The 13730-nt window shown below is 41.6% G+C and overlaps 1 protein-coding gene across 3 annotated transcripts in view; it reads left to right on the plus strand.

The window, feature by feature from the left end:
- The window catches only part of dock9b (dedicator of cytokinesis 9b), a 60657-nt gene that overhangs the window by 32798 nt on the left and 14129 nt on the right, over nucleotides 1-13730 (plus strand). For all 3 annotated transcript variants that reach the window (XM_084713454.1, XM_084713453.1, XM_084713452.1), the window contains exons 5-27: nucleotides 2794-2863; nucleotides 3622-3717; nucleotides 3929-4063; nucleotides 4156-4330; nucleotides 4677-4732; nucleotides 5670-5744; nucleotides 5893-6033; nucleotides 6694-7038; nucleotides 7117-7199; nucleotides 7699-7821; nucleotides 7914-7993; nucleotides 8091-8278; nucleotides 8912-8977; nucleotides 9412-9504; nucleotides 9823-9934; nucleotides 10168-10286; nucleotides 11105-11191; nucleotides 11675-11764; nucleotides 11941-12056; nucleotides 12470-12539; nucleotides 12648-12773; nucleotides 13413-13484; nucleotides 13583-13729. In XM_084713454.1, coding sequence (XP_084569580.1) covers nucleotides 2794-2863; nucleotides 3622-3717; nucleotides 3929-4063; nucleotides 4156-4330; nucleotides 4677-4732; nucleotides 5670-5744; nucleotides 5893-6033; nucleotides 6694-7038; nucleotides 7117-7199; nucleotides 7699-7821; nucleotides 7914-7993; nucleotides 8091-8278; nucleotides 8912-8977; nucleotides 9412-9504; nucleotides 9823-9934; nucleotides 10168-10286; nucleotides 11105-11191; nucleotides 11675-11764; nucleotides 11941-12056; nucleotides 12470-12539; nucleotides 12648-12773; nucleotides 13413-13484; nucleotides 13583-13729 — 2665 coding nt within the window. The remainder of the gene's footprint in view (nucleotides 1-2793; nucleotides 2864-3621; nucleotides 3718-3928; nucleotides 4064-4155; nucleotides 4331-4676; nucleotides 4733-5669; nucleotides 5745-5892; nucleotides 6034-6693; nucleotides 7039-7116; nucleotides 7200-7698; nucleotides 7822-7913; nucleotides 7994-8090; nucleotides 8279-8911; nucleotides 8978-9411; nucleotides 9505-9822; nucleotides 9935-10167; nucleotides 10287-11104; nucleotides 11192-11674; nucleotides 11765-11940; nucleotides 12057-12469; nucleotides 12540-12647; nucleotides 12774-13412; nucleotides 13485-13582; nucleotide 13730) is intronic.

The raw sequence follows: 13730 nt of genomic DNA on the forward strand, positions 1-13730 counted from the left end.
CTGTACAGTAACACCAGAACTGAACTGATTGACATTAATATTATTATTTAAATAATGTTTTCTATTGGTTGCTTCCTCTAGGTGTTAAACAGACACTCCAATGATTATACACATGAAGTTTATTTTATGTCTGGTGTGACTCTTAATGGCGCTTTGTGTCGTCTGAGAAAATAACCCTGCTGATGTCGTACTGATGTCATCAGGGTTAGCTCGGGAGAAAACAATTTTTTAAACAAAAATTCTGCATTACAGACTGGAAACTTGGCGGTTGAGAGGTATTTATGTGATGGGGAGAAGAAAAGAAGACATACTTTAATAATCCCCCTTGTAGAAATTAAAATTCTAACTCCATTGTTGTTATTATTATACACACATGTTGGCCTGAAACACACAGTTAGTGGTTGAACTTGAAGCGGCCACCCTGCGGTTCCCAAGCTAAGTCCCTGCAGACAGATCCCCAAGAGTCTAACAAAAGACACAAGTGAACTGCATTTTGGGAAGTGTAGGATACTGTGTTCTTAAATTCTTGACCCGTACTAGCCCCTTTCGGGACTGTCTGTTCTGGACATTTCTCACAGAAAGGCTCTGGGAAGAGGCTGTGCACTGCTCTTTGTCAGATGTGGGTAAGTTAACCAGACAAATGTTTTTCAAATCAACCTGTTCGTGTTTATCCTTGAAGTCTTTGTCTTGTAAAATTGAAAATGTCACATTTGCGCCGCTTGTCAAAGTTTGTTTCTGAGTGAGGGACGGGTTCACCATTGCCTCCTGTGTCATTCATTTTGCACACCAGACTGAGGCAATAAAGATGCCACACTCGAAAACAGACTTGAACAGGCCACACAAAGGTGAGATTTATTATTTGTTGGAAGTGTTTTCAAATTATTTTTCACTACTGCAAAAGAAAAACTTCAAGGATGAAGACTAACTGGTTGATTTTAGCAAATGCCTACTTAACCGAACTGAGCAAAGCCGCCTCACAAAGCCTTTCTATGGGACCCATCTGCAACTGTCTGATACACACTGGATGAAACTCATACTCAGGAGTAAAAGTCATGGTCTCTCGGCCTCTGCTACTTCTATTTTGAGAATTTTTAATCCGTCTCTTGTGAGACCCACGACTTAATTAAAGTGCAACACCCCTTTAAATTCAGTAAATAAAACAGATTTACACTTTTGCTCTTACTTAATCAGCTTTCTCAAACCCAAAATGACGCATGAGAAGTTCAACACTGTTGCTGTTCTTGTACGAATTATATGTACATTTGGATATTAGTGTTAATTTAACGAAGGAATGATTAAAATGTGTAAATTTGCAAAGCAATGTGCCATCCATTTGTTCAGTCCATCACATTTTTTCTTTGTATTTACTCTATATCTTCACATCCAGAAATGTGTGCTGCTCAGCTATCTGCTTTGTCCACCCCGCAGCACACTATGCTGCCAAAGCTCTCCAAGGGATATTGTAAATCTTATTGTTGTTCAGTGACACTTGCCTTTGTTTACAGAGCAGTGAATGTTTTAGCCAGATCTCTAGAAAGACAGAAATCTGAGCCTCGGAGGCTCCGGGCTCTTCCACAACAACAATAGAGGGCTTCCTATGTTTTTCTACCAAGGATAAGCAGAGCTATTCTGAGACTGCTGTTGATTGATATCATTAAAGCCTAAGGGAAATCCCACAATGCCTTATGTGTCCTTGGTTGGGCCACTTTCCTTAAGGACAGGAATGTGCTTTACAGATGTTGTGTGTCATGTTTAAAACATTGTAGACAAGCCCCGGCCTTGGCCTTGACACTGTTTGTACTAGTAGCTCCCAAGAGCAAGCCGGGTCTTGTAAAGGTCAAAGGGCAAACTGTCCGTCTGGGGTTTGAGCTGCACTTAGAGAAGCAGCTGTAGTATTTGAGCTACATCCTGTAAAACTAGAAGCAGTACTGAATAGTCCTGAAATTGAACCTGAATCTGAAACATATATTTCTTAACGCAACCCAGTTAAGAATTTGTCTTTGAGTTCCCATCCAAATCTATCCAATATAGATGCTGAAATCCTTGCACACACTCTTATAATATCCAGAATTTATTATTTACTTGCACTTTTCTCTGGCCTGTCCATGACAGCAACATGGGATCCTCATTTGGTCCAAAACGCAGCTGCCAGAGACCTGTCTAGATCTAACAACTTTCATCTTATTACACCTGTTCTGACATTTTTGCATTGGCCACCAATACAAGCAAGGCTTTAAATGGATTGCAGCCGCCTTCATCTTTCAGGGTTAGAGCCTTTGCTCACTGAGCTCCCCTCCTTTGAATACGCTTCCAAGCCAAATTCTGGAGGAAGGCTGTGTTGACATTTTCAAAACTAGGTTTAAAACCCATATTTTCTCTGTGTGCTATGGCCTGGCTGGGTAAATATTCAACTGATTTCTACACTTTCTCTGTTCAGTTAAAAACAGTTGAAATAGCTAAAAGTAACTGATAAACAGTTGTAATATTTAGATAAAAGTAATTGATACAAAGTCAAAATAGTTAGCTAGAAGTGCTATCTCCATATTTAGCGTACAGACACGAGAGTGGTACTGATCTTAACCTCAATCCTATTGCTGTATTGACATTTTTATTTTTCCCTGTATATGTGTGTGTGTATGAACACATGAATTCTTATAGTTGTGTTTAAATTGTTTATATTTTAACCTGTGAAGTCTTCATTAAGTCCTTGGTTGATCTGCCCTTTAAATAAACTGTAGTTGAAGTTGAACTGAGGTGAGCCACGTCTCACCGATCTTTTTCCTGTACTTTCAGTAAGGTGTTGAGACCTGAGAAGCTGGCAGCTCACCTGTTTGAGGTGGATGAGGACGTGGAAAAAGATGAGGTAAGTCTATCGATCGCAATCTTTATTTCGTCTCAGATAAGGGAGCCCTACTTGTCCCATAGTCTTCTCGCAGTTCACACAGCTGGCTGTTTAGCAAACCTGTGAAGCGTCGTGACAATGACTCGACAAAAGCAATACGTTCAACCTTTCTCTAGGCCTCAACAAACCCTGTTAAACTTGTGAAACTTGATTATAAGGGAATGCAGTAGAGCACAAACAATATCTTTTAATTAATTGGACAACATTTTAATCATTTATTTAATTTCACTCCTTTATTAGAAGCCAACCTTTGGATGTTTTTTTTTTATGTCCGTGGTCCTCATCCTTTCCAAGAATAGCTGACATCTTCATGACATTTGTAGTGTTTTAAGGGCACATCCCCTCCTAATAATCGCCCCGCTTCAGGCATTGATTTAAGTGAAGGCCAGTGACCTTTAATGGACACACCGGCATGGCTGAGATCTCCTGAGATTAAAGAAGTGCAGTGTTGTTGTAAATGTTAATCTTAATTAAGAGCATTCTTCTCAGGACTGACTGGACAGTCAATGTGAGCCTCTCCTCCCACTCCCCTTCAGGGCAGTCAGCAGATTTTTAAGCTCAAAGTAAAGTGTGTAAATAAATGTGAGTATGTGTTTTCTTTTAATGGAGAAGAGGGAGACGTGTACAGACATAAACATATATAATTCTGATCTGTTTTTAGCTTTATTTAACAGTAGTATTCATGTATTAATGTGTGTTTTTTGCACCTCCTCCTGCAGGACACAGCGTCCCTCGGATCTCAGAAGGGAGGAGTGTCTAAACATGGGTGGCTCTACAAAGGCAACATGAACAGTGCAATCAGTGTTACTATGCGGGTGAGTATAGTAACACAGCCTTCAGATAACTTTATTTTTTTCTCTCTACACATATGGAAATCAATTTAGCCTTTGCTTATGGTAGCCTATAGCTTGCTGTATTTATTCATGTTACCCTTGAGTTTTCCCATGCCCCATCTCCACCCTCGAGGTATTTTTAGAGAGAAAGAGGCCATTTGGGATGTTGACGTTCTGTATTTTCATCCTCTAGTCCTTCAAGAGGAGGTACTTCCATCTGGCCCAGCTGGGAGATGGATCCTACAACCTCAACTTCTACAAGGATGAGAACACCTCCAAAGAACCCAAAGGAACCATCTTCCTTGACTCATGCATGGGGGTTGTTCAGGTATAGCGCACAATATGTGGCCTGGAATGCAATTAAACCTCGAAAAACGACCAAAATATATGAAATCAATGTTTGCATTTGTCTCCTCTCAGAACAGCAAAGTGCGTCGGTTTGCCTTTGAGCTGAAGATGCAGGATAAGAGCACGTTCCTGCTGGCTGCGGACAGCGAGGCAGAGATGGACGAGTGGATCGGCACCCTCAACAAGATCCTCCACAGCAGCTTCGAACAGGCCATGCAGGAGAAGAGGAACGGAGACCTGCACGATGGTGTGTTTTTCTGACGTCACGTTTGTTTGTTTGTCTTAGCAGCTCAATTATCTTTGCATGTACTTATTTGTCTGCCCTGCAGTGTTTGTGTCCATATTTGTCTCCATGTCTTTTGATGCTTGCGGCACCTGCAGGTTTCTTCAATTCGCCTGCACCCCGATGGAATAATTTATCTCTGGGATGTTTCCTTATGAAAACCACTTGAGCTTGATAAACAACTTTATTGTGAATGTTTTCTTGCGATGTAATTCTCCTTTGCTCTTCATGGCGAGGCTGAGACCAACACATCATTATGTTTTTATATAATTGCATCAGCTCACAGAGCTCGTGTTGATCTCTCCAACAGATGAGGAGCAGGGAAAAACAGACCTTTCCTCCGGAAGTTTTCAGGACAGCTTTCAGGTAGCCTGCTTTTTCCATCTTTCATCACATTAAAACAAGGCTCACCTCCTCTGTTTGACCACACAACCAGCCACGCCATATGGATTAGTCCACATACTGCAGAGGTGCTGAAGGTGTTGTATGACTTCACTTGGAAGCAATCTGAACTGTAACTGGGGGTTTTATGTTGAGAAGAATAGCTAAACATCTGTATTTCCTGCAACCAGGTCCCCACGTTTTCCTGTTGGTGCTTACCAAGCAAACATCTGGTATAGTGTGTATGGCCTCCAAATGTAGAGGCCAGATGAGGCCAACACTGGTGCTGAGCAGGAGTCCAGGAGTGGAACGTGGCAGTCTGAAAACAAACACTTAAAGACTCAGTCTGTAAATAGCTGTGTTTATGAAGTCAACATAGAGTTAAAGCTGCAGTAATCAATATTTTCATATTTAAAATCAAAGGACTGTGTGCATTGTGAAAGGGGCTGCTTCAGAGAAATATCACCCAATTCCACAGGGTGTTGTAGTATTTTTCAGCTCACCATTTTGATTTTCTGCCCCGTAACTTTAATGTTTTGGTGCACTGTCACTGCTTTTATTAGTATTTTCTCCAGCAGCAGGAATTTGCAGTTAAAAAGCTCTTATAAACTTCAGCACTAAACAGCAGACACACACAAAGTTAGCAACTATCTGGTGAACAAAACAGAGCATTTAGCAGCTAAAGAGAGACATAGTTTTCTGAGCAGTTGGTGGAGACCAAAATAGAGCTGGATGGAGAATGAATATTGGATTTAAATTCACCAGGTGGACACTTTATTAAAGTCAAGTGAATGCTATGTTGCTCTGAGGCTGCTAGATATGTATATGGACGATATGGGCAGTGTGGTTGTTTCCATCCTGCATAATTTAAGTATTTAGCTGCTTGGTGATATTGAATCACATTTTGCTTTGTTCTTAACAGTCTGCCAGAGATATCGAGTCCAAAATGAGGAGTGAAGCTCGCCTGAAACTGTTCACGTTGGACCCTGACACACAGGTGACAAAGATAATACCTGACAACAAATCTCTGTACATTCTGTATACTTATTGTCTTAATTCTCCTGAGCACCACAGGCAGGTATTTATTGATTTCATGACAAAAGGTTTTTATTGTGGCTTTTTGACAACATCTCCTGTTTTCACAGAAACTGGATTTCTCTGGCATTGAGCCAGATGTGCGGCAGTTTGAGGAGAAGTTTGGGAAGAGAGTCCTGGTCAGCTGCCACGACCTGTCGTTCAACCTGCAGGGATGTGTTGCAGAGAACGAGGAGGGACCAACAACTAATGTACGTTTCACTGAAAAACAAATATAGTTGAAGTTAATTATTGACTGCACACTATATTTATCAACGTTGACACAGAGGGCACATTTCTATGAATGCGAGTCCAGAAACGTGTTTCCAGCATACTTCTGGGAAATATCCTCTAGCAAATGAGGGCGAGGTCTAAATCAGTTAAGAAGATCACAGACAGTTCAGATGGCCCACTTGGCTGGCCCCCGTCAAAACTGGTGTTGTTGGCATGAGGAATGGCCGCTACCATGGCAACCAGCCTGGGCCTCCCACTATGCATTAGCACCAGTCTGAGGCTGGTTTCCTGCCGTCACTCTCCATCCAAGGTCTCTGTCTCTGCTGAAGGAGGGCTCCTTCTACACTTAGCACTCAACTGGGAAACCACAGCTATTAGCTCTCCGAACACACACACACACACACACGCGCACACACAAATGGATTTGTGTAATGGAAACACATGGTGGAAAGAGTGAATGGGGAGATGAATTAGATCAATGGTGCGTTTTGACTGAATGGAAAATGAGAAGTGCATTAGGAAGGATGGGTATCCCTTAAAAAGTAAACAGTTCTCTTATTCCTTCCTTTACTCCATTTGTCTTTCATTTTCCAACTTCCATCACAAAATATTTTCCTTCCTCTCCTCTTTCATCGAAGGTGGAGCCTTTCTACGTCGTCCTCTCCCTCTTTGACGTCCAGAACAGTAGGAAGATCTCTGCTGACTTCCACGTGGATCTCAACCACCCTCTGGTCCGACAGATGACAGCAGGATCTGGTAGCGGACAGGACGTGCACATCAATGGAAGTGGCGACGGCCCCCTGGCTGGCCACAGGCAGGCCAGTGGGCTCCCAGAGGGGGCCCTCCAGTACCCCAGACAGGGGGTGTTCTCAGTGACGTGTCCCCATCCAGAGATCTTCCTGGTGGCAAGGATTGAGAAGGTCCTGCAGGGGGGAATCACCCACTGCACCGAACCCTACATGAAGAGCTCAGACTCTGCTAAGGTAGAGAAAGATAATTAAAGAGCTCAGTTCATCTTGAATGATTACTCAGTGCACTTAATTTATCTTGCCTGCTTGTAGATGGCTCAAAAGGTGCTGAAGAATGCTAAGACAGCCTGCAGCAGACTGGGACAGTACAGGATGCCATTCGCCTGGGCTGCAAGGTTTGAAAAAACATTGTGTCTTTCTGTAGCCTTCATTTCTGTGTCAGGGAAAGCAAGCATTTTCCAAAATGTTGAACAAAACGCCAACAGCCACTTCAATTAAAGAAAAAAAGAAAAAACCCTCTGCAGCATGATAGACACAGCAATCTACACAGCAATAGCACAATAGATTTAGAGCTAATTCAAGATTTAAAACACCCCCCCAAACTTTTTTCAAGATTTTATTTTGAGTTTGTCCAATATGCAAAATACTCATGCAACAGGAAAAAACTCAGCACCCACCCAATTACAGTTACAAAAAAATCAAGGGGACCTACTCTCTTGTGGCAGGATACTACACAGTGATTCAGATCTCGGATACTGTATGTAGTAGACTGAATGGAAGCTGTCAAACGAAAGTCAGCCCGATGGGAGGCACAAATCTTTAAACCACTAGTGTAGAACTGAAATGTGCTCTTTCTCCAGTAGATTCAATGATTTTTTTTCCCTCTCCCTGCAGGCCTGTGTTCAAAGATGCATCAGGAACTTTGGACAAAGGCGCTCGCTTCTCAGCACTTTACAGGCAGGACAGCAGCAAGCTGTCAGACGAGGACATGTTCAAGCTGCTCACTGACTTCAGAAAGTATGCTTCCCCCCCTCTCCTCAAGATATCACCGTAACTGGTTTTGATGCAGTGTTGTAATAGCTGTTTCTGTTGTCTGTTTTTCCCAACAGACCGGAGAAAATGGCCAAACTCCCTGTGCTCCTAGGGAACTTAGATGTTACTATTGACAGTGTGGCCCCGGATGTAACCAGTAAACCCTCCAAATATTTACAAAACTACTTTTAACCATCTATTTATGACCACCAGACCTTAACCTTGAACCCTGTAACTGTCTTTCCTGCCTGCAGATTGTGTCACTTCTTCCTACATCCCTGTGAGGAACTTTGAGGGCAATGGGCCCGGCAGTGCTCTTCTGGAGGTCGAAGAGTTCGTGCCCTGCATCGCTAAGTGCTCCCAACCATTTACCATCTATAAAAACCACCTCTACGTGTACCCAAAACACCTCAAATATGACGGACAGAAATCCTTTGCAAAGGTACAAACAGAATGGATTCATACCAGTGCATTGGAGTCAGTGTGACTCTCACTTGAACTAGAGGAAATAGGGGATTACGCCTTTAATGTGGAGCTTTTCCGTTGGTCGTTACATGATCTGCACAACTGATATTTTATCCTTTACATGCAACATGAAATCCTTCCAAACATATGACATATCCTTTTTGGAAAGTGAAGCTTTTTTGGCTCGTATTCTCTAAGCATCATCATTTTGTGTTCCTGTTTCGCCTACGAGACAACTGGCAACTGCCTCAGGTTCATTCAGCCAAGCTGCAGAGCTGGATAGAATTATCCTCATGCAGAGCAGCAGCTTCTGATTAATACATTAATACAGGCTTGTTGCTTTTCACTAGGTCAGCTCCATATAGGAAACCAACCTGCCTTCTCTCCACATCTGTTTCCCTGCCCATTTCTATTTTAAATGAGAGCTGAAAATCCTTTGCCTGAAATATCTCCCCTCTCTTCACAGAACTTTAAGAACATCTGAAATGGAGGCAGAGAGACACAGTAGAAAGTCTCTGGCAAAAATTGGTTCTAGGCCAGGCGGGGTATCTTGGGATTTGTACTCACTTTTCTAATCTTCCTTTTTTAAACTTTTGTCTCCACTCTTCAGGCGAGGAATGTCGCCGTTTGCATTGAATTCAAGGATTCTGATGAGGATGAAGCCCCGCCGCTGAAGGTGCATTTACATACCAGGGAATACAGAACACATTTCTCATTTCGGCTCTTTGCACACTGCAAAATTTAAAATGACAAAATCCAAACCAACAGAAGGGCAGACTGAAATCTGGTGACTTCTGACTTGACAAAAAAAGTTTTGACAAGTTACTTGTTGGTACCAACTTCTCAACCTGGCTCTTGACTTTGGACTGGTTGGTCTCAAGTTGGGTTTTGACTTTTAACTTGTTGGTCTTAACTTGGGCCTTCACTTTGGACTCATTGGTGTTGAGTAGTTTCTTGATTTCAGACTTCTTAGTCTTGACTTTGGTCTTCATGACCAAACCAACAGGTAGCACTCCACACATTAAACCACATTGTGATGACTTTGTTTATACACATGCACTCATATCTTTCTCGTGTTTGACTACCTCCTACTTTTTGAATCTACTGCAGTGCATCTATGGTCGTCCAGGAGGTCCTCTGTTCACTAAGCAGGCGTATGCAGCCGTCCTGCACCACCAGCAGAACCCTGAGTTCTACGATGAGGTATTTTTATGCTCCTAGTACTCTTAATAGTGTTATTAATATCCTGGATATTGTAATACACTTATTAGTAGCTGAAAAACAGTGGAGAAAACCTCAGCTCTGTGATTCCCTCTCAAAGTCAAAAAGTCATATATTTTTTTAAATCAGCGTGTTCTGAAGTGAAGAGGTACCTCTCACCTGCTCTCATGTTGTTTGAGCACATTTCAACCCACAGTGGAAATGCTCCACAGGCCTTTTTTCCCCCTTTCATTTTCTGGAACAAAGCTCCCTCTGTATTAGGGAACAAACCCCAAGTATCTGTGTTTTTCTCGCCCTCAGATAAAGATAGAGCTGCCTACTCAGCTGCATGAGAAGCATCACCTTCTCTTCACCTTCTATCATGTTAGCTGTGACAGCAACAGCAAGAAGAAAGACCTGGTTGAAACTCCAGGTAGGCTTCAGACTTCAGTCATGTCTTCCCCGTCTGAATTAAAACACCAGTGGGTATTTTTAGTGTTAAACAAAACAGTGAATTCATGCAAATATCTGCTGTGCAGAGACAGGCATACTTTTACACAGTGTGACGGTGGTTTATATAATTGTGATCCTCGTGCTAATGCTACAGGAATCCCAGTGTTACCACTACTTTACAAACACGTGACCGTACCTGTTCTTTACCTGCAGTGGGTTCAGCATGGCTGCCTCTGTTGAGGGACGGCAGAGTCATCATGAATGAGCAGCAGCTGGCTGTGGCCGCCAATCTTCCCGCCGGGTACCTTGGATCTCAGGATGGTGTCAACAAGGTAAAAAAAAAAAAAGATGATTGTTATCAATGTCTGATTATTTTTTAAAGGAATCAACATGCACAAATTATCGTGGGAGGACTGTGAAACCATAATATTCTTGGATGGTTATTGGTTGCTGCAGTATTCTGTTTAAGTAAAGGATGTAAGTGCTTTAGACTTAAGTTGGTCTTTTCCTGTATTGCCCTAAAACTATTTTCAAAAATGTTTTTTTAGATTACCATACAAGATCTAATGCAATTTGTGGTTAACGGATTAAGATCTTATTAGCTGTGATTGGATTGGGACCTTGTGGAAGTCCAACAGGCTTTCTCATGATGCCTGTAAAATCTGACAGATATTAAAATGTAATCCATTGAAACCATCAATGTAATCTCGCTTTTAAGCTCCCTCAGTGGTGGTTTGTGGTGCAGAGATAATGGGTTTACTTTAAATTAAATTAAAGCTGTAATATAATCCAAAAAAAAAAGTGTTTGCACATAATGCTCAGTGCTGATTTCGAATTTAATTGCCTGCGGAAGAAGCATTTTTCTCAAAATGAGCAACTATTCAGCCTGTAAACTCAGAGGTTCGGTGGGACATCTGTTGCAAAAAATAAACTCACAAAACCTGTCATTCCTTCAGAAGAACTCCAGTTTGAAAAGCCTTATTGTGTCTATCTTGACAGCCATATGGCAAGACAGCTTGTCTTCTTATTCCTGAAAAAAAAAATGCTGCTAATTTATTAATTATATCATGTTATTCTGGATATGCTCTTATAAATGTGCAGCTTTTATTCAGTATCCATTGCAGTAACTGTTCCCCAATTGTCTTTGCAGCACTCTGGTTCAGAGATCAAATGGGTGGATGGAGGAAAACCCCTTTTCAAAGTCTCAACTCATCTTGTTTCCACAGTTTACACTCAGGTATGTTCACCTTATGTCCATTTAATTATGTCCTTTAATCTCACCTGCTCATCTACATGCAGGTTTTCTGCAGGTTTCGTTTAAATTTGAGACTTTTTAAGACCTTTTAAAGACCATTATGAATGCAATTTCATGCCCATACCGACAAAGAAATACGAAGGATATGAAAGAAAATCTGAGTTTATGTTTTTCCTCACTTTTAAAAGTTCAAGATTCCAGGGTCAGTTTGTCATTTTCGTCTTGTTTTTTGCATACATAAAAAAATGCTGTTCTTCACAACCCATAGCAGTGTAAGAAGAGAGATAAAAATATATATCTAGTACATGTCTCATGAGACTGAACTTTATAAAAGTAACATATGTAAGACATTTTAGAGCCTTAAATTCAGATTATTGGATGTTAGGACCTGCAGTAACCCTATAAATGCCAATTTGAAATGCAAATAAAAGTGAAATATGTACTAAAATAATATGTTTTCTTTAGGATCAGCACTTACACAACTTCTTCCACCACTGTCAAAGCATGGAGATGTCAGAACAAGCTTCAGAAGGAGAGCTGGTGAAATACCTAAAGGTATTCTGAGCTTCATTTATTTGTAATGCCCCAAGGAGAATTCAGCACACCCTTTTATTCATGTCTCATCAAATACAATCTTGTAATCTAGCTTTTAAAGGTGGTGTGACAAGCCAGAGGCTGCATTCCTTCAGTACTTTTTTTTTTTCTGTCTTACCTCTTCCCTTCCCGCCTAGAGTCTCCATGCAATGGAGGGTCATGTGATGGTCAACTTTCTGCCCACCATCCTCAACCAGCTCTTCTGCGTCTTAACCAGGGCCACACACGAGGACGTGGCCGTCAACGTGACCAGGCAAGTTAAACGCTCACACGCGTATGAAATGCCTGGTCTCCAGCAGCAGAAAGCTATGTGTTTACTGCAGTATTTTTGGTCTTTTCTAACAAACTTCATCCGTGGAAAATTATAATAACTGCACTTTCATCTGGGTCTCATTCCAAAGTGCATTCCCCTGTTTCTCTTTAATAGCCTGAATCCTTTTTCTCATTATACACTCACCTATGGCTTGCACACTCCATGTATGTGTTTTATATCTCAGTAGGGTGTGCGACTAGTCTTTGAAGCTCGGTAGGCAGTGTGTAAATGAGATGTCAGTGCCTTAGAATGCATAAATGTAATTCCTATCTTTTGCTTGTTCCTTATAGCGAGCCTCCCTTCCTCCTTTCTTATTCTTTTATATTTTTATGTCATTATCTGTTTCTCTGCAGGGTGATGGTTCACATTGTAGCACAGTGCCATGAAGAAGGGCTTGAACATTACTTGAGGTCTTATGTCAAGGTGCAGTTTTTCTCATTATATTTATGCTGACAATATGCTGACAATATATTTTCTTGTGCAAATTAAATTTAACCAATTTGATACACATTTCTTCCTCTCTACTCTCAGTTTGTGTTTAAGCCGGAGCCTTATTCCTCCACCAACGTAAAAACGGTTCACGAGGAGCTGGCTAAAGCCATGACGGCTATTCTCAAACCATCCACAGACTTCCTGACGAGCAACAAGCTGCTGAAGGTAAACTACGTTCAGTGCTGTTCTGCCCAGGGTCACCAGGGCTGCAGTTCTCCTCTGGAATTGGGCTAGTTTTGAAGTGTTGCTGTGTATTGATTTTTTCGTCTGCTGGTTGGGCAGACACCATATTCTAAAATCCTTCCAAATAGAAGAAAAAAGAGGGAAAAGGGTGGAGAAAACAAAAAAGGTTAATTTGTATGTCAATGAATTGGTCTACACGTTCACAGAGCTATATTTTATTTATGATAATATACTGTATCTCATAAGGCAAGGAAACTGTTTTGGGAAAACTGCTTTTATTGCTGGCATACTTAACATTTATGGTGTTACTTTGTAGATATTACAGTACATTTGGCAATAATAGCAATTCTGTTGGACTTTAATAGCAATGTATATGGTTTGGCAGGGGCTTAATTTTAAATTGTGGTATTTTGCTGGTTTGTGGGACGATTTTATTGGCCTTTGGGCTGGTTTTGATTTGCCATTTGGCTTGTTTTGTCACACAAATCTGGCAACCCTGACTGTGCCTTAGAAAGACAGAGCAGTAACAAAAGAAGGGGGGAAGTTGAGACTGAACTGTTAAAAGTTTTCAGGCTGTAGGGTGGTAGCTTTCCTTGCACTGACTCTGTCTTTGTGTTGCAGCACTCATGGTACTTCTTTGAGGCTCTGGTGAAATCAATGGCTCATTATCTCATAGAGTGTGGGAAGGTCAAGGTAAGGCTTGTTTTAGTCTCCTCTTCTTCTCTTGAACCCTTTTTACGTGCAAGGCTAAATCCTCTCCCTCTTTTCTTTTTGTTTCTCTTGTTCTCCAGCTCTCCAGGAACCAGCGTTTCTCTGCATCGTTCTACCATGCAGTGGAGACTCTGGTGAATATGCTGATGCCACACATCACCCAGAAATACAAGGACAACCTGGACGCGGCTCGCAATGCCAACCACAGCCTGGCAGTTTTCATCAAGG

This window comes from Lutjanus erythropterus, chromosome 24, assembly GCF_056507025.1.
Source record: "Lutjanus erythropterus isolate fLutEry1 chromosome 24, fLutEry1.hap2, whole genome shotgun sequence".
Taxonomy (NCBI): Eukaryota; Metazoa; Chordata; class Actinopteri; order Lutjaniformes; family Lutjanidae; genus Lutjanus; species Lutjanus erythropterus.